Raw genomic sequence first — 19,841 nt, forward strand, 5'->3', positions numbered from 1 at the left:
ATCTCTCCTTTTGCTGTGGGGGGAGGGGGAGGCAATTAGTGGGAGGCTTGGTAGTTACGCCCCAGCATGTGGCTTGTGACTGCTTGTACCATGCTTCTCTCATACATGACCTGTCTGTGGCCGCGCTACTCCCATGAGGATTAACCTGTGTGTTCCCTGTCCTTCTCCTCCACATCCTGGATTTGCCTGTCCCCTGGTCCTGCTTGAGCCCTTACCAAGAGGACAGGAGCTGTCCTTCGGCTTTGTTTGTGTTCCCCGCACCCCCACTCTCTGCACCTCCCTCCATCAAAGCAACCAGAGATAGGGGGCTGTGGCTCTGCTTTTAAGTTGAATCTCTGCAGCTGAAATAAAATTGCATATATTTGCATAAGGAGCATCTCAATTAGCATATTTGTGGGTAAAGCTAAAAGGGCTGTTCATTTGGAAGTGAAAATGTGAGCGAAACATGGAAATGACTTCCAACCCCCTTTGCAAGCAGCTTAATTAAATATTTCCTTAGTGTGTGCACATGGATTTGGGAAGCTCTTGCTGTATATGTAATGGTGTGTGAAACCTCAGGGCGAGCTGGAAGCTGTGGGCCTGTGAAGCCTTGGGTGTGTGTTTGCACTCTGGGCTGCCCTCACCCTGTGGCTCCCTCATGTGCTGTCCCCACACCTCCAAAGTGACAAGTCTGCTGGAGGGTGAGGGATTCAGTGTGCCAGGCTCTACCACCAAAGATCTCTTCTCCAAGAAGATTATCTTTCTGCCGCCTCACAGGGTGATGCTGTGTTTTCCTGTCATTTCCCAGGGGTAGAGGCAGAGAGGTAGCTGTGATTTAGGAGCAGAATTGGGCTGGGCAGGGCTGCCTGCCTCCTGCCAGAGCTGTGTTCAGAGAAAGAACCTGTCTTTGTTTGAATATAATTGCTTTGGGCCTGATCCTTTTGATGCTTGGATCAGTGAGCACAGGTATCAGCCTTCTAAGGAGAAAACTAGTACTGCTGCTTTTTTTCCCTTTTCTTTTTTTTTTTCTTTTTTAAAACCAGGCTGATTATTTTTACTGCCTTTTAGCTTATGCCTCAGGAGCTCTCCTGTCTCCTCCTTGGGAGAGCAGCTTGGGCTGCACAGACCTGCCTGGTGCAGACCTGCCCTGTGAAGGCTTGTGCACTAAATGTGGGACATGTCTGCAATCCCCCCCAGGACAGTGTGGTGGGGAGGGCTCAGCCTCTTTCCTCCTCACCGGAGTGAGAATCCCGAAAGCCACCCTCCAGCTGTGGGGGTCCACAGGATCCCCTGTGCCTGCCAACAGGGATGCCTTGTGTGCTGGGAGGGTGTGCATTTGAGGAGGATAGCGAGGGGATGTTGGGGTGCTGCTCCTGTGAATGGTTCCACAAGGAAGGGACTCTGTGTGTCCCCTCCTGCGCTGGGGAGAGGCATCAGGTCCCTGGGCTGCTTTCTTTGCTCTACATCGGTAGAGCAGAGCATGGGCGTCCTGGCATCCCTGGGTGCCTGAGGGCAACCCTAGAAGAGACAGGGAGAGGGGAGCAAGAGCCTGCACAAAGAGCCTGGAGAGGAGGCTGGGGAGAGAGACGGAAGCGTCTGGGGCTGGAGGGAGGGGGTGGGATCGCACAGACACACGCAGGCGCGGCTGCGGAGGGCTGGGGATGAGGGGGCTGAGGGAGGGGGTCACACACAACCTATTGTGAGCGGCTGAAAGGCCCTACAGTCCCGAAATGTTAATCTGACCCAACCTTTCGCCAGTTAGAATTCTCCTCTCAATGAGCGTGCATTAATCTGGCCCTTTCTCCCCTGTTCCCCTGCAGTGCAGAGCCCTTGTTCTGCTGCCTATTGCTAAAATCGCCTTTCAGTGAACCCAAATAAAGCTCCCAAAGTCTGGAGCTTGGCCCCTGCGAGAGTGGGGTGGGCAGGGTCAGTCTGCCAAGTGGAGGAGGGAGCGTGGCCACTCCGGCTGGGACACAAACCCTGTGGTGTCAGAAAGGTCATTTCCCCCACCTTACCGTGGGTAAAGCCTGGGGATTCGGAGTGTGTGGCACCTCCTCTCCCAGCCTACTGGTGAATGGCCCTTGCCCCATGGATCGAGGGTCCTTTCCACCCAGAGATACAGGGTCCTGCTGAAGCATCCCTAGAAGTGCCCCTATGGACTCTGCCTCGATGCTGCCCTGACACTGCCCACTTCTCTCTCTCTGCAGCTGCCTGTCCTGTGTGAACGGCTCCTTCCCCTGCCACTGGTGCAAGTACCGCCACATCTGCACTCACAACGCTGCCGACTGCTCTTTCCTGGAGGGACGTGTCAAGTTCTCCGAGGTAAGGACATGTCAGACTGCTCCCCTCTCCTGTCCCGGTCCTGTTGTGGCCCCCTGGGGGGCCACAGGGCTTAGAAGAGGACAGACCACTTTGGAAACCATTACTACTGCCTCGCCTGGGGTGCTGGGAATTACCTGAGAAGCAGTGAGGGGGAAATGGGAAATGCTGCTGGGACTATGTGCTGGTAGAGAGAGGCTGTGTGGCTGAGGAGAGGCAGCTTGGGAAGTTGGGTGCAGCCGGGAGCACTTTAGGGTGAATGAAAGAAAAAACAAAGGCAGAGACGCCAAAGCATTTTCCTTTGATGTTTGTGAAGGGAGCAAGCTTGAACTGTCATTGCAGAATGACTTGTTTTTGGAGAGAGAAGGTTGAAGTCTGTAAAACAAACCATTTTGCTGCACCTCATGCCTTCTTCATCTCAACTGCTTTGCTAAAGAGCATGTTCTTTTGTGGGGGTTCATCCTGCACAGCATCCATGCCACCCACTGGGGAAACCTGTCACTGGCACTGTGGTTGCAGGACGTCCTGGTGTCCCCAGCCTGTGGTAGCATCGCTGGCTGCTTGGATTGGGTTTAGAGGTCTAGCAAGCCACTGCTGGCTCAACAGTAAATGCTGATTTGGGTCCTGTAGGGAGAGTTACGGGAAGGAGAGTTTCTCCTCTGTCCTTATTCTGGAATGGGGCTCTGGTTGAACTTTACCTGGGTTTTCCATTGCCTGTGCATGGGCCCAGTGGGAAGGGTCCTGCTGCCTGAGGGGGGATTCACTAACATGAGAATATTGGAAAAGGCTGCTTTCTCCTAGTTTATGCCCTGAAGAAATCTAGTGAGGATCTGCCCATCCCAGGCATCCAGAAGCCTGCTCTGAGGTCACACTTCCAGGCAGCCCTGGCATTGCTTCTGCAAACGCAACACGTGGTGTCCAGATCACTGGAGCACAGCGACTCTCGTCTGCCCATTGACCTCACTGAGGTGGCTGCTGGTCTCTGCTGCCTTCTCTGCCAGGCAAACCTAAAAGCCTCTGGCTGTACCCCTCAGCGGTGTTGTCTTTGGGACATTCACAGCTCTCCCATGGACCAGCCACTCAGGAACTTGTGTCACTTCTAAGCACAGGCAGAGTGTCCCCCAGCAGACCTTTTGGCCACACTGGGACCTGGAGCATTGCCTGGCTTGAGGTTTGGAGCGCCTGGCTCAGCCTGTTTGCACGTTGGTGTGGCCTCAGCAGTTCCCAGCAGGGATGGTGAGATACCCTCAGACCAGCCCCTGCTGTGGGCTCTGTGACCGGGCTGAGGTGAGACATCTCGTCCCCATCCCTGGCCATCCTGGTCTCCAGCAGGGTGGTGTGGTGGTGGGTGGGGGGGCTCAGTGCCAGCCCATGGCACCACTGGACAAGTTAATAGTAGACATCCAGCCCCATCCTCTCTGCAGGAGGGTTATTTTAAGCAGGATTTGGTCTGTCTGTGTTGGCTGGAGTGTGGTGGGCACTGGTCAGGAGATGGAGGAACAGAGGGTAACAACAGAGCTCATCTTGTCTCTGCTACTTCCCACGGGTGGTTCACCACGGTTTCCTGGGTGGGAAAGCAGCTGTTTTGTAGGAAAACAGAGACTGACCCATGGCACTCTGTCCTGGACATGCCAGGGATGTTTGTGGGGATTTATGGGGGTGGCATGGCTGGAATGGGTTGTGGGTAGGAGCCACCACTCCTATAAATGTGCCTGGGAATGATGATAGCAGGAAGGATATCCCTGCCCTCTGGCTGTGGTGGCTTTAAAGCCTGGGCTCTGGAGATTGTCCTGCTCTGTGGCTTTGCTGTGGGGCATACAGTGCTGGGGAAGGGGTGATGAAGTGGCACAGGCTGCTGTTCCCTTTTTCCAGCTGGGGGTGCGTGGTGGTGACCGTGGGATGGTCAGTGGTGGACACTGGAGTGTACCATTCCAAAAAACAGCTCTTCTGTGACAACCCCTGCTGATGCAGAGCTGCTGTGTGGGGTGAAAGGCTCCTGGACTGCAGGAACCAAGTGTGTCAGTTCAACTTAAGCAGGTTCAGCTTGTGTTTATTCTTCATTCCCCACCGGTGGAAATGGCTGAGGACTTTGTGAGGGAACCTCAAAGCCAGAGTCAGGCCTGGTCCCAGATTGCCTTCATCTCATCTTTACTGATGGTACAGCCTTGCATCTGGAGCTGAGACCTGCCAGAGAAACCGAAACCACAGCATTTGCAGTGTGGCTCTAAAGCTCTTACCTCTCCAGACGAACCTGGACACCCATGTTATGTTCTTATCCAGCTAGAAAAATGGTTTTAATGGAGAAAATCCAAGTTGTGCAATGTTTGGGAGTTTTTGTGTGTTGGGGTCTTGCTTTTCTAGAAGCTCATCCCATCCCTTCATAGCTCCCTGCTCCTGGGACTGGGCTAGGAGGGGCTGTTTTTGGCAGGATGCAGAGCTCTGTGGGCTGTGCAGAGTGTTCCCAAGGGATGGAAGTACTGGGCAATGCTGGAGCAAGTTGTGTCAGCGGTTGGACTTGTAGGGGAAATGAGTTGTCCCTGTGCCCCCACCCCTCTGGGCACCGTGGGCGCCCACCAGCACCAGGTGCTTCCTGTTTGGGCGCGGGATGACATTTTTGCTGGATGAGACACTTCTGCTGGCAGATGTGGAGCATGTGACATCACGGGGGGATTCAGCTCAAACCACGAGTCAGCAGAACAAGCCCACCTGCCTGCGTGGGGAGAGGGACACACGTGCCTGCTGTGCTCCTTGGGCACCAGCCCTACAAACAGCCGTGGTGAGCCCAGCGGGGGGGGCATGGACTTACCCACCACTTACTCACGACCCCAGCTGGGTTGGCGGCAATAATTACTGAAAAATTAGGAGGTGGGGGTGTTGGAGAATGAGCCAGGAGCTAATCCTTGCTGAGTGTGTGCATGCACTGCAGGGAAGGCGTGTGCCACTCGAGGGGTCCCACTGCAGTGTGGAGGGGGATCAAGCAGGTGGGGGCTGCTCCCTCCAACAGCACTTCTGAGCTGGGAGCTGGTGGGGAACAACTGTCTTGTAGCGGTGAGGCCACTCCATGGAAATGGCAACGGGCATGAGGTGTCTTCCTGCTATGAATCTTGGGCTGCTTCTGAAAGGGGGGGCAAACTGAAGCCCTCCTTTGCAGAGGGGCAGCCATGACATGGAGCAGAGAGGTGGCAGGGCAGCACCGAGGGTCCTCAGAGTGTCCCAGACCCGTTGCTATCTCTGGGTTGGAGCTGACATCAGTGTTCCTCTCTGCTTTCATTTTGTTTAGTATGTTTTGGAAGTAAATAATTTCTTCCCTTTAAAAATTGTGCTTTTGGGGAATACAGACCTGTGAAGAACAGGAAATCCAGAGAGTAAAACTAGTTGGGTTTTTCTGTTAATATTTGCTAAATGAAACAATTTCTTTCTTGTTTCTCTGCATCGTTTGAAAGTTAATTAATCGTACTGGCTGAGATAAAGCCTGGTGCTGTGCAAGGTCTGGCCTGGCTTGCTGCGGGGTGGCAGGAGGCAGCTGGGCAGCCTTGGTCACACGTGGCTGCTGGTGGCCTTGGGGCGAGAGCTGCCCTCGCAGCTGCGCTGTGGCCATCGGCAGCCTTGCGAGAGCAGCGGGGTGGCTGTGTCCACCCTGTGTCTGTTTTCAAAGCAGCTTGTTTCAGCACATGTTATTCCTTCTTGATGTTATTTCAAGCCAACACTCCCAGGAGTAGCTGCTGTAGGTGTGAGACCTCTGCCCAGCTCGGCAAAGCCAGCGTGGGATTGCATCAGGCTGTTGTTGCCGAAGTGTCACCCACTGGAGCCGCAGGGCTGTTTTGCTGCCTGAGCTCATTTATTTTTTCTCTCTCCTGCTCCCCTGTGCTTTGCACACTGGAGTCACCAGCTCCCCTGGAGCAGGTGGGAGCCTGTGGCTATTACAAGTAGAGTGCTTTGCCCTCCCAGTGTCTCCCTTCCCAGGGAGTGCAGGGGGCCAGCAGGGTGGTGCCTTGCTCTCTCCAGCTTGGACTCACCAGCATTCCCTGGCCGGAGGCACTGTCTGCTGGGCAGCCTGCAGATGGGCTGGTTGGGGTGGCATTGCTTTGAGCTGGTCCTGTCTGCTTCAAGCTTTTCTGTCCACTTGTGAAGGAAGGGGGATGGAGGCTGTAAGGGAAAGAGGACGAGTGAGAGTGTAGCTTGACAGTGCATAGCCCGGTGGGCATTAACTCTGAGACATACTGACTGCAATGACACAATGAAGTCCATCTCATTACCAGTCAGCCTAGACATGTGTTGCTGTTGTGGTGCCAGGTTACAGGTTCCATAGATGAATCCTCTCCCTACCTCCCACCTAAATCAACTGATACTGTGGAAAACACTACTGCCCTGCCACCAGATTCCTCTGTCTTCAGGGCTGTGGGCAGAGCAGCCATGAGATGCTGGTTTGGGTGCTGGCACATGGGTGTTTACTCAAGCACGTGCCCAGCCTGCCAACCAAGGAGAGGGTCATGGGATGCTGGGGGGAGGGTGCACAGTGTTCCCATTTCATCGGCTGCCTCTTGTTTCCTTTGCAGGACTGCCCACAGATCCTGCCTTCCACCCAGATCTACATCCCTGTGGGTGTGGTGAAACCCATCACCCTGACAGCCAAAAACCTGCCCCAGCCGCAGTCTGGGCAGCGCAACTACGAGTGTATCTTCCACATCCCCGGCAGCACCACCCGTGTCACTGCCCTGCGCTTCAACAGCACCAGCATCCAGTGCCAGAACACCTCGGTGAGTGTGTGGTTTGCCTTGGCGTGGGCCTTGTCTGTGGGGCAGCTCCTTCCTGCCTGCCCCGGGACCGTCCCGGCTCGTTGCATGGACAGGTTTGCTCTCCTGTGGGCAGGTAATGGGGGGTTCTGTTGCTTGTGGCGTTCAGGTGGGCTCCCTGCCATTTCACCCAGGTGCATGGGGAGGTTGCTTGGGGTTTTTCTGGATAGGATCAATGCTGGGGCCACCAGGTTTTAGGAGCACTTCCAAGGAAATTGGCTTTGCAAAGCTGAAGAAAATTGTATGGACTGGAACCAGCTGGCCCAGATGTGCCCGAGCCTTGCCTCCTCCTTCTCTCTGCCTGCTCTCGCTTCCCCCTGACCCCAAGCCATCCCACTTTACAGGCAGGATTGAGCTAACTCCTCTGTGTCCTGCTGCACACAAGGAGCCCCCTACATGCAGCTGTGCTGGCCAGCCCTGCAAGTGCTTCCCCTCCTCCCCTGCAGCTCCTGTCCATCCTTGACTCCATCCCTGATTCTGACCAGCAGCTGCCTCATTCCCCTGTCTGCCTGCCTGCCTGCCTGCTCATGCTCTCTGCATCACTCCCTGTCTCTGTGTCCTTGCTCCCTGCAGCCCTGTCACTTCAGCTCTCTCCTGCAGGCATCTCTGCCTGCTCTGCCCTCTCTGGGTGCTTTATCCCTAAGTGGGAGGGTGTTTTGCAGCCTTGGGTGAGCTGTGTGTGTGCCTCTCACTGTGCACCAGGCCCACAAGCAAACCACCCTGGGTGTTAATAGCCCCCACTGGGAGCCAGCATTGCTCAGCTCCTTGGCTGCCCGCTGGGCTCTGCACAGACCTGCCCTCATCCACATGGAGCTGCCCCCTCCCTTCTCTCTCCCATTTAATCCTTTTAAAATTTGTTTTTCATCTCCCATACTGTGAAAGCTCATTTGCAGCCTAACACCAGCGCCGATCCCTGCTCCCTTTGGTGGCACGAGTGACATTTAGAGGCCATTGAAGATGAGCACTGGCTCCCTCCCTCCTCCAGTGATCCCAGGGCTGTGGAGCCTTTGGGCAGGAGGAGCATCCTGAGTCATTGCCTCCTGCCCTGGCCAGCAGTGCCGAGGGATGCCATGCTGGCAGTGCCGGGGGATGCCGTGCTGCTGGGGCTCTTTCTTGGTGACAGGCAGTTTGTGAAGAGCAGAAATGCTCCCGGTCCTGAGCTGCTGGCTGGAAATGTTGGTGGCTCTGTGCTTGGCCTGGAGGTGAGTGCAGGCAGCAGGACAAGGCCCAGGCTCCAGGGAGCAGCAGGACCACAGTGGAATCTGCAGGGATCTGCTGTGGGAAGCCATTAACCAGGTGGCTTAAGCAAAGTTTTGTCTTCTTGCTGCTGCATTCAGGGAAGAAAAGAAGCCAGATGGAGCTGTCTGGGCTGTTGCTCTGTGGTGTTGTGACCCTCACTGGGGCTTTGTCATGCAGGTCTGCTCCCAGCCCCAGTCTTTGCTTGTCACCTGCACGGCTTGTTCTTAGTACTTCAAAGGGAATATAATGGATGTGTGTGCAAAGAGACACCACAGTGGTGGAGGTCCCTTCACCAGGGTCTTGTTGCTGCTGGTAGCCAAGCTTGGCTGCTCTGTCTTCATTGCAGGCATGTAGGAGGCTTCTTGGGGGTCAGCTGAACCACTCTTGTCCCAGCAGAAGGCTGGTTTGTGAACTTTCTTTGCTGTCCGAGGGCTGTTCTGTGATGTGTCCATGCCTGGCCCCGCTGCTGGAGTGCCTGTGTCTGGAAACAGGTTGGAGGAACCAATGCCCTGTTGCAGAGTGTGGAAGAAGCCTGGTGTCTCTGTTCCCAGGAGAGAGCCCACTGGGCACAGAGCTGCATCAGCACCAAGGATCCAAAACCCCAGCTGCCTTGTGCACCTGGGGGAAGTGGATGTTGACTCACAGACCTTCATCTCTTGCAGTGATTTGCTGGTCCCCACCTTTGCAGGGACAGCTCATGAGCCCCTGCCTGGCCAGAGCCCCTTGGCCAGCCCAACCTTCTACCCAGTCTCCTCTGTCTGGAGCTGGCAGGTCCCTTCTGCCCAATTATGGAGTGTGTGGTTTGGCTTAGTTGATTCCAAGGCAGTTTGGGACATGTGTGCTGCAGGATGCTCCCTATAGGGAAGTGCTATGGCTGTACAGTGCTGGCAGCAGCACTGATGGCTCCTGTGGGCAGAGGTGCCTGCACCAGAGAGGAGCCTTTACATAACAGACGTGGAGCTTGGCAAGGGGCTCTGAGTGATTTGGGCTCATTTCTCCCCAGTAAATCTCAATTTGCTTGACACGAGGGAGAGATAGAAGCAAAACCCACTGCCTGTGGTGGGTTTCCCAAGGGGTGCCATGGCTGCCAGGACTGGTGTCATGAGCTGTACGGCCTCTGTAGCTCTTCTCCAAAGGGAGAGGTGTGCTCTCTTGAGGTGTACCTGCCCACCCTGTGGTCCTCACACAGAGATGAGATAACCAACACCTTATCCTGGGCTGACAGTGGTGGATGTTTGACCTGAAAATTGTCAGAGGTGCCCTGAAAACAGCACAAATTGCCAGAAGAGCATGTGTGAGGTGTTGTGAGGTGTGTCGGAGTGGCAGCAGCTCTGTGGGGCTGCAGTCTTGGGCATCAGACATGGTGTTCAGGCGCAGGGTGTCTTCACAGACAGAAGAGGAGAGTTTTGGCGTGAAAGAAGCCACCTTGCTTTCAGGGTCTGCTCGCCTCCTTTAACATTTGAGGGCATTGAGCCAGGCTGCGTTATGGTGTGGGGGACTCAGATTCACACTTCTGTGGTGTTTGTCTCCTTCGCACCTTTTACAGCCCATCTGGCTGGTTGAAAGCACTTCAGGCTCCCGTGCTGTCACCCACCCATGACCTGCTGGCTTCTTCCGTTGCAGTTCATCCTTTGGGTTAGCATTTTGGGTCATGCCTGGTGTGGAGGACACTGGCAAGTGGAGAAATAGGGAAAGGAAGACATCTTTCCAGCCAGCAAGTGAAGAATGGATGTCCTCTCCTCTGAAAGGCGTTTAAGCACACATTGTTTCCAGGAGTTTAGTGAGATTTAAACAAGAGGTTAATTACTCTGTGGAATTAGGGATGCGCTTCTGAGTCACTGGTGAATGGAAGGGATAATAAGTCAAGCCCCTTAAAACTCTCTGTTGTTTAGTTTTAGTGCTTGTCAAACTCCAATGACTTGTTTGCAGTTCGAAGAAAGGATGTCTCTGTTAAATATGCAGCAGTCCATTCATTAGGGTTTGAGTGTCAACTATAAACATTGTTTGGAACACCCAATAGATCTTTGGCAAACTTAGGGGAGACCAGTTCTGATGTTCCCCAGCATTGCAGGGCAAAAATCAAGCCAAAAGAACCTTTTCTGCCTCCTCACTTTGGCCTCTTTCTGCTCTTCAAAAGGAAAGCAACCCTAGAGGTTTGCCACATGTATTGTCAAGATGCAAAGAGGAAAGACAAGCCTGTCTAAGAAAATGAAGTTTTTTGCCAATAAACTATTTTTTTGCTAATTGGTTACTTTTAATCTTCTGGAAGCAGACTTGTCCGGGCTTGTTTTTTGCAGCAGAGAATGAAAAAATGGTCACCTGTCTTAACACGTGCAGGTAACGCCACTGAATTTCATTTCCCAAACATCCCTGCCTTTGACTGTTCTTTCTCATCTGCCGTGCCTCAGCAGGGCTGATCCTCCTGATTGCTGCAGAAATGAAACAATTTTGCTGTTGAAAAGTGCCACAGTCCTGAATCTGCACTACTGCTTGTAACACTGGACTTGATCTGATTTAGTCCTGGCCTTGGCAAAATGGCTACAGGTGTTTCTTGCTGCCAAGGGTTTGGCTTTTTCTCTCCAGAACGTTCCTCTTAAGGCTGAAATACCCCCAGAGTTGCTCTTTTCCTTTAAATATATAAATAGGAAGAACCCCTGATCTCCTTTCTGTGAGCTTGTTGTCTCAGCACTTTAAATTAAACCTCATGCCTCAGTATTTTCCCTTTCCTTTTAACCAAAGCCCCGCATGGCGAGAAGCAGCTGTGTCACCTCCCTGGCTCCCTTTTGGCTCCTTTCTTGTCCATGCCCTTGGCACAGAAAACCCACCTTACCCACCTATTTCTGCTGTGACTGTGGAGATTGCTGCCCACCAGCCAGACTGGGGTCGGGATGTTCCCTTGGAGTTGTTTGTTCCAGTGACAAAGTGATGTGGGTGCAGAGCAAGCTGGGCTGATGAGGTGGGCACACAAGTGGGTGCTGAAGCCCAGCCCCAGGTATGGATGCTGGGGAGGGAGGTAAGACCTGGTAAATTTATGTTTTCTGAGTATTTTTTGGTTGCTGTGGAGCCCGGGTGTTGCTCTGACATATTCCCAGGGTCTCAGGTTCTCACACCCTGCCGGATTTCAGGAAGGAGGAATCCAGGTGAAGAAGCTTGTGTGTGATGGGGGAGGAAAGGAGGAGATCCATGTGAAAAGAGCAAAAGGAGATCCAGAATCAGAGGCTGAGTGTTACTGTCAAGTTGCACTGTTGTGTGGATGATGGTATACTTGGCCAAGGGTGTATTTATAGAGGAACATAAATCATACACACACGCCCTGTTCTGAGCACTGCACACCTCCGGTATATGTATCTCTAATTAACCAGCCATGGAGAGGGAAACAGGATTGGAGCTCACAGCCCCAGCTCCGTTCGCCGACAAAGCCGTGCTCTCCATCCTAGCGGTGCCTACATTTATCTTTCCTGCAGCACTGTTTAAAGTGAAAAGGGAGTATCAGGAGAGTTTGATAGGATCCAATTAAATTCCAGCAGATAAAATAATGATGAATTGCAGTTGAGCCCTGGCGAGACGCGATGTACATTACTGCCGTCCCCATAGTGCGGGGAAGGAGTTGAGGTCATCAACTACAGAAAAATAGGACACAGCTGCAGCCCAAGCTCTCCTCCAGAAATGCAGCCCAGGGGGATGGTGCATGTGGGAGTGAGGGTTGTTGCAGGGGAAATTCGGATGTGTGGGTTTGCTTGCAGAGGAGCAGCCCCTCCGCTGCCTTCCCCTGGGCTGGGCTGTGCAGATTGTGGCTGGGGTGGGATGGATGCCCTGTGGCAAGGGATTTGAGGGCTGGGGGGGTCACCCTGCTTCCCTTAGCCTGGGAAGGGCTAGTGCTTTGGCTAGTTGGTACAGCACTTGCAGGAGCATCCTGAAGTGCATCTCAGTGTGATCTGCCTCCAGATCAGCAGCTCTGTCCCCTTTGTGGCTCCCTGGAGGCACCTTCTCCGAGTACTGAATCCCTCATCTCAAGGGAAGCTGGGCAACTGTCAGTGCCTGTTACTGCTAGCTGGTGGGTGGGAAAGCAGTGGGCTTGCTAGAACTGAAAGTGGGACCTTCAGGGCAGGTGACACCCACAGCCCTCGCAATGTGCAAGGCTGGTAACATCCCCTGCATGGGGATGGGGCGGATGTGAGAAGCGTATGAGGTTGTTGGTTGCTACTTGGGAAGATGCCTGAGGTAAGTTTTGGGTGAAAAGCCTTGAGAAAGGCTTAGTGATGAGTTGTCTTGCCTGAACTGCATCTCTACAGAGGGAGACCTTGCTAGGAAGGCTGGCATCCAGGTCGGTGGGGCTGAAGCATCCTCTGTCATCTCTTCCATATTTGCCTTGTAAGCTCTCCCAGGGAGGGATGGAGAGGCTGGCTGGGTTAGGTAAGGAGCCAGGCAGCTCATATCTCAGTTGCTGACTCACTTGATGACATCTTTTCTCCCATCTCCTTCTGTGGACTGTGCTGCATGAGAGCACTTCTCTTCTGGGTGCCGTTGGTTTGCTCTCAGGGCTGTGCCTGTCGTTTTTTGCTCTCAAACATCCCTTTCCCACAGCTTGTCCTTGTAGCAACTGCCAAGCCAAATCATCCTTTGGCACAGCCGAGTGGTCTTGGGCACCTTTGTAGAGCAAAATCTGGTCTGATAACAGAACTGCCTGGGTAGGTGCATCCCCCCACTCACACTCATCCTGCTGCTTATCCCAGACTGCTGCCAGCCACTGGGATTGATTAACTGGGAAGTTAATAACAGTTAAGTATTTAATGGATGTTTAGCACTGTGTTAGCCCGAAGCAGGGAGGAGCCAGCATGCTGGGACCTTCTGGCTGTCTGTGGGCTCTTGTCTGGATCCCATAGGATGGACAGATTGGTAAGCAACCCTTGCCTGATCCCCACCTGCTTTCAGGTCAGGAAAGTGGCTGCTGCTTTGCTTGGATGCTGCCATCTCCCTGAGTGTGGCTGTGGCTGTGCCTGTGGGTGGAGAGGGCACCTTCCTGCCTGCACTACAGCAAGGGCAGCTGCAAGGAGGCCTTTCAGAAACATCCTTCAAAGTAGGAGAAGCTTTGGGAATTAGAGAGATTTGATGGATCTCTGTGTCCCAGAAGGCTGAGCCCAGAGCCTCTGTGGCCGCAGCTCCTGTCCCTGAGCAGCCAAGTCATGACTCCAGCTCCGTCATCCTACAGGGACCAGTAACAGCATCCAAGTCACAGACCCGCTGCTGTCTCCACACGGCAGGTGAGAGGCTGCTGACAGACACGCAGATGCCAAGGACACATTTTTCATTGATATCCACGTTCTCTTGGTGATCCCACGCCATGAACACCAGCTGGGGCAACAACTCCTGCTCTGCCACTTCCCTTCACACAGTCCTGCACTCCCGCTGCTCCCCACTGTCCACTCCACCTCCATTCCACAGCAAATTCAGCATCCTCAGCACTTGTCCTTTTCCAGAGGGAGACAGTCTCTCGTGCAATTGCTCTGTTACCGTCTCGGGACTGGTGCATGAAGAGTTAATGTTCTCCCTCCCTCTCCCCCTATTCTTCTTTCTCCAACCCACCTCCCAGAAGAACTAATTTCCAAAAGCAGCCGGGGCAGAGAGATGCAAATAAGTGTTTTGGACAGCTGCAGGCTGGATGCCTTCCCGAGATGCCAGGGCCCCAAATGAGACATGTCAGAGTACAAATTGAAAATGCCAATTTCACTTACGCTGCCACGTGGCTCGTCACAGCTAAATTCTGCTCCGGCGCTGGCACCGCCCTCCCCAGCACATGCTCCCTCCTGCTGCCAGGGAATGGTCTCTGCTCACTGCTCTGGGTCTGGCTGGCTCCTCGTGGTGGTCCTGTTGAAGATATCCTTGGGTGGGGGTAGGATAGAGGAAGGTGAACAGATCTGGACTCCTAACCCAGTTCTGGCTCCATCTTTGCAGGTCTGGTGACGGGAATGTTGCTGAGAGGCTCTGTTGGTAGATGGTGCGTGGTGGGGATGTGATGAAGGTCCTCTGAGCAAGCATGGCAAGAGGTGCCATGTCTGAGAGGCTGCATGGTGGGGCTGATGGGGCTCTGCCTGTAGAGGGGAGATGTTGGTGGAGCTGTTGCATTTGCAGTTGGAGGTGTGGCTCCTGGACAAAGGATTCACTAGCCAAAAGCTATAACAGAGGACCAAGCTTGGCCTCTCATTTGCACCCTGTAGGGCTGAGGGTTGTATGTTGCCACAGCCATTTCTCACATTGGGCGTGTGCCCCATTTTGGTGCCGTGTCTGATGCTGGACTGGTGATGCTGCCTGGCTGGGAGAGACTCAACACAGAAGGGACCAGCTTTGATGGTCAGGTGAGAAGGACCCAAGTGTCCATTGCTTTCCTGAAGCACCTGGGCATGCTGACTTCCTTCACGGGCTATGTCCCTGTCTCCTGTGGAGCAGAGTGGTCCTGGGTCTTTGTGGGGCAGCAGCTGGGGCACTGCTGGAGGTGATGCTGAGGCCACCTCCTCCTGTGCAGCACTGGGGCTGCAAAAGGTGACTCTGGGACTGGCTGGAGGTGGTGGCAGGGCTGTGTCCTGCCTGTGGCTGGGTGAACCTCTGCCAGCGCGTCCGCTGCTCCCTAACAAACTCCAGCAACCCATGAATCATTCATTTAATCTCTCCTGACACGCCTGTCATTTTCTCAGGCAAGGAGGTCATTAGCTGTCAGGGATGGTTCCAACTGCCTTCCTGCCTCCATATCGATTAAACCTCTCTGTCTGTGTGCAGGGGCTTTGCAGGGAATATTGATGGGGCTGCTGGGAGTGGGACTCAGGTGTTGAGGCAGGGGAGAGGGGTCTGGGCTGGGAGGAGACACTGGCCAGGCTGGAAGGAACAATGGAGGTGGATATGTCTGAACAGCAGCAGGGGCTGGGGCCTGAGTTTGAGGTACCCTAGAGCTGGGGGACAGGATTCCCTGGCACCACCTCCCTACATGGGAGCTCAGGGGATCAGGGTGGTGGTGCCAGCCCTGAAATGGAGTGTGTCTGATGTCTGAGTGCAGTGTGGGGCTGGGAGCAGGGCAACTGGAGTTGCAGTGTGGAGGAGAGGGCTGCTCTCTTCTGAGACCTTTCTGAGGGCTGGTGTGACATCAGGATGGTCCTTGGCTCTGACCCACAGCCATGTGGCCATAACTTTGTATAATTGTGTTATGGGCGATGGGGCTGGAGGGGTCCACAAGGGACATCCTCCCACTGACTTGGGGGTGACTGAATCCACTCCTGTGATGTGCCCAGGCTGTCCTCCCCAAGCTTCCTTAGTGATGACCATAATCTCAAACATCCAACTGAGCATCCCTGGAGTGGGGAGGACATGGGGGACGGCTCAGGTGCCTGGTGGGGAGAGATGTGTCTGTGCTGCAGAGTCACCATCTGTTTCCTCTTCTCCCAGCAGCAGCAGCTTCAGACCTTTGACTTAATGGGGTTGGAGTCTATTTAGAAACCCTCTGTTTTGCTTCTTTATCTTTTTTTGCCAGTCCAGTCCACCTGTTTCATGTGCTGTGTCTGATGCTTTGACCAGTGGCTGTCAGACCTGCTTGTTCCTAGACAGCAAGTCCCAACAAGGCCCTCATCCCTCTCCTCTGGGCTGATGGGAGACATCCATGTAATGGGATTGTATGTCTCTCCATGCCCCTCACTGGGACATTTTGCCTCAACGATTAATGGGTTCTGCCTCCTTCTGTCTTCTTCTGCAGTATTTCTATGAAGGGAATGACATCAGCGACCTGCCCGTCAACTTGTCTGTGGTCTGGAACGGGAACTTCGTCATTGACAACCCTCAGAACATCCAGGGTGAGTGAGGGATGGGACCAGGGTGGGAAAGCCATCTGGAGCTGCCCCAGCCTCCAGCCCACCTCTCCCCTGCTCCTTCCCCAGTTTGCACCAGTACCTTGCAGAAGGGAACAATGTTGTCAGGTTTCTAAACAAGAGACTTTTCTCCAAGAAGCTTTGGGAGAGAGCCCAAAGCTCTGCTTTGGTGTTGAGTCCAAGGTGCTGGTGCCTCCTGTCACCCTGCGAGTTGGTGGGAGGGGGCAAGAGCAGCTACCCTTTTCCCTAAAACCTTTTGCCCATGGGCTATGGGGCCCATACTGATCCCTGCACTCCTCCTGCTGTTACAGCCCACCTGTACAAGTGCTCAGCCCTGCGGGAGAGCTGCGGGCTGTGCCTCAAGGCTGACCCGCGCTTCGAGTGCGGCTGGTGCGTGTCGGAGAGACGCTGCTCCCTGCGGCAGCACTGCCTGGCCTATGAGAGCAGCTGGATGCACGCCAGCAGTGGCAACAGCCGCTGCACCGACCCCAAGATCACCAAGGTATGTGGGGACAGATGAGTGGAGATGGCCCAGAATAGGACTTGGAAGATGGGCATGGAGATGGGATTGGGGCTCTCTGGTGGTGCCTCACAGCAGCCAGATCTACTCGATGTTTGTTTAGTACTTGAATGTTTTTTGTTGCCAATTTAATTTCCAAGGCTAAAATCCACTCCCCCACCCCCATGCCCTGGGCTTTCTGGCCCATTTCCGAGATTCCCACCATTCCTGCACATGACTGGAGGATCCAGGAAAGAAGCAGCTCCAGGGTGCTCATGTTTCTGTGCTTGCTGGGGCCAGTAGTTCATCATCATCCCCTTTCCCTGACAGCTTTTATGACCTTTGCTTAATAAGATTGTGTATATTCATGTTCACATGCCTGTTGGGCCAAGATCAAGGTTCACAAGGAGGGACTGGTGGGTATTTTGGCTGGATACCTTCTGCTTACCCACAGCTGGCTGGGCCTCGGTGGTGTTAATTACTGGAGACTTAGCACAGGATCTGATCTGTTTGAGTTTCAGTGCCTTATCTGATGGAAGCTGGAAATGAGAGTCTTGGCTTTTCTCTGTGCATGCTGCCTGCTTCTTGCACAGCATGGGCACTGCAGTGTGCTGGGTGGCAGCCATGTGGGATAAGGGGGGAACACCCCAACAGGCATGTCCCTGCCTGCAAAGAGCCCTGCCTGCGAGAAGTACTGCCTGCAGAGAGCTGCTTGGGGCTGGTGGAGTGCTGCAGGAGAAGGGATCCATTCCTGGGGAAGTGGGATTAAGTCTCAGAGTCCACATCCCTACAAGGAGGTCTGCTGTTTTGTGTGGAGCTGCAGGGCTCCCTGTTCCCAGTGGCTTCTCACCATGCTCAGGCTGAACTTCCCAAATCTGGATCCCTAGGGATGATGGGGGTGGAGACTGCAGTGGCCAGGTCATGGCCAGGGTGGCCTCTTTTTAGGCTGTGCCCTGTCCTCTTTTGTGTTTATGTGACTGGGCTGCAGGCATTCACACACATGCTACTCACAGCACCTTCCCAGCAGCTGATGGTGTCCAGGGTTGGTAGCAGCTCTCCTGCCCTGCATCGTTATGAAATTTTGCAGTAACTGTAGGTGCAGCAGGAACAGAGCTGTTAGCAGGTGAGCTTGACCTTGATGCCACTTTGCCATGGGGGTTGGCAGTCCTGTGGATGTGTGTAGCTGTTGCTGTGATGCTCCTCCAGCACCCTGCCTGTAGCCTGCTGCTTCCCACTGCCCCAGTCCCACATCTGGGCTGTGGGCAGGCTTGGAAATGGTCCAGAGAGAAGCATGGTGCAGAGAGGGCAGCATGGGCTGATGGGGGAAAAGAGTCTCCTACAGTGATTTCATGAGGAGCTGGAGCCTCCTTCTTGCCCAGCCCACCGGAGTGCAGGTGTCTGCATGGGTGCTGGGGCTGGCTGGGAGAGGGCCATGATTCTTCACCCTTGGAGTGAAGAATCACTTACCCATTGCTCAGTGGTGGGGACAAGCTCCTTCCAGACCTCTGCGGTGTCTTGTCTGGTGCTCTCTGTGACCCTCAGAGTGATATCCTTTCCCTTGGGAAGGGGGAATCTCTTGGCCTCAGCACCTCCTGGCCCTGCTGTGGCTGCTGGAGCTGAGAGCAAGCCAGCTGCTTGTACCCACTGGAGCCGTTCGCTTGTTGATGTAAAAGGACCCTGTGAAACCAATTAGGAGAAAAGCAGCAGTGTTTGTTGGGGCCAGGGGTTCGGAGGTTGGAGGGGGAAAAGGGGAGGCTCCAGCAGCCCCTACTCTCCTTGTCAGCTCCCTCGTCCTGCACACCTTGTTTAGCCGTGACCTCCCTGTGCTGGGCGGCCAACGATGTCATTTCATACCCAGGCTCATTCCTCCCCGAACGCATGGCCCTTGTCAGCTTTGCTGCGGAGGAGGAGGAATCGAACATGCCGGAGCAGCTTTTAACACTCATTTAGAAACACCAAACAAACAACCGCTGCTTGCCAGCCACCCTGGCGGAGCTTGATTTAAGGGGAAGACCCAACCTGATGCTGGCTGCAGCTGCCAGAACGAACTCCAATCCCGTACTTGGGCAGGGGCTGAAGAGGGTTTGGGCAAACAGTGGTTCCCCGCAGCCCCAGAGGGTTTTGTTGCTGTGTAAATGGTAAGCTGTAGTTGCCTTGGTGGGAGTCAGGGCCCAGGCACCAGGCCCAGCTCTGCTGTCCTGGGACATGCCCCGTGGGATGCCTTTGTGTGCGGGGGGACTGGCTGCCCCTGTTCAAGTTTGTGTGTGCTGAAGGTGACCAGCCCAGTGCGAATCCAGAGGGCAGAGGTTAACCCTAGCAGCAATGGCTGCAGTGGGTCTGTGCAGAAACAGCCCCTGGCTCCATGTGCTCCATCAGGGCTGGTACATGGACTGTGTCTGCTGCTGCACGTTTCCCACCCCCAGCTCATCCGCCTTTCCTCCCGCGATGTGATGTCCAGGAGTGAGCCCTGCACGAGTAGTAGGAGGAGGCAAAAGAGGGAGAGGTTCCAGCTGGCTCAGGCCCCAGGGTTGCAGCTGCCCAGATTTGCCAGGAATGCAAAGAGCTTGCACGTGCTTGGTTGTGGCCTGAGCCTGTCCAGGTGCTGGGCTTGGTGCAGGCATAGGTGCCTTCTGGTGCTAGAGGGGCTCTTGGCCAGCACTGCAGGAGCATGAACAGAGGAGAAGGGCATCACATGCAACAGTCTCTTTCCCTGGACTAAGATGTGCTTTCTTCCTGGACTGACCCAGGCCACATTGCTCTCTCCCTGTCCTGCTACCTGCAGCTGCTTTTTGCCCTGCTTTGTTTTGGTGTCACTGGGGTCTAGCCCTGTCCCCAATCCCACTCGGGGTGTGCAGCCCTGCCATTCATCCCGGTTAGTACTGCAGGTGGGCACTGGACCTTGGGACCAGTGATGGCTGATGTAAAACTGCCTGTAATTGCCTGGTTGGAGGCAGCAATGGGCCCACACCTCTGTCCATCCGTCATCCTGCCACTGTCTGTCAGGCCACACCTGTCTGCTTTATTGGGCATCATCCTGGTAAATGAGGCGCAGCGCTGGGGTCCCCTCCCTTCCCAACCAGCCGGTCTTAGCACAGGGTTTACCGGCAAAGAGAAACCCTTTTCCCCCCTGCCTGCCATTTCCCCCCTGCAGGAACCTGGTCGAGA

At 54.5% G+C, this 19,841-nt stretch overlaps 1 protein-coding gene across 4 annotated transcripts in view; it reads left to right on the forward strand.

Annotated features, from left to right (window-relative positions):
- Window positions 1-19,841, forward strand: part of PLXNA1 (plexin A1) — a 119,652-nt gene that overhangs the window by 63,637 nt on the left and 36,174 nt on the right. For all 4 annotated transcript variants that reach the window (XM_027700473.1, XM_027700476.1, XM_027700474.1 and 1 more), the window contains exons 9-12: window positions 2,187-2,301; window positions 6,855-7,055; window positions 16,066-16,162; window positions 16,489-16,679. In XM_027700473.1, coding sequence (XP_027556274.1) covers window positions 2,187-2,301; window positions 6,855-7,055; window positions 16,066-16,162; window positions 16,489-16,679 — 604 coding nt within the window. The remainder of the gene's footprint in view (window positions 1-2,186; window positions 2,302-6,854; window positions 7,056-16,065; window positions 16,163-16,488; window positions 16,680-19,841) is intronic.

Source organism: Neopelma chrysocephalum, unplaced genomic scaffold, assembly GCF_003984885.1.
Source record: "Neopelma chrysocephalum unplaced genomic scaffold, ASM398488v2 Primary Assembly neopelma1_147, whole genome shotgun sequence".
In the NCBI taxonomy this organism is placed as follows: Eukaryota; Metazoa; Chordata; class Aves; order Passeriformes; family Pipridae; genus Neopelma; species Neopelma chrysocephalum.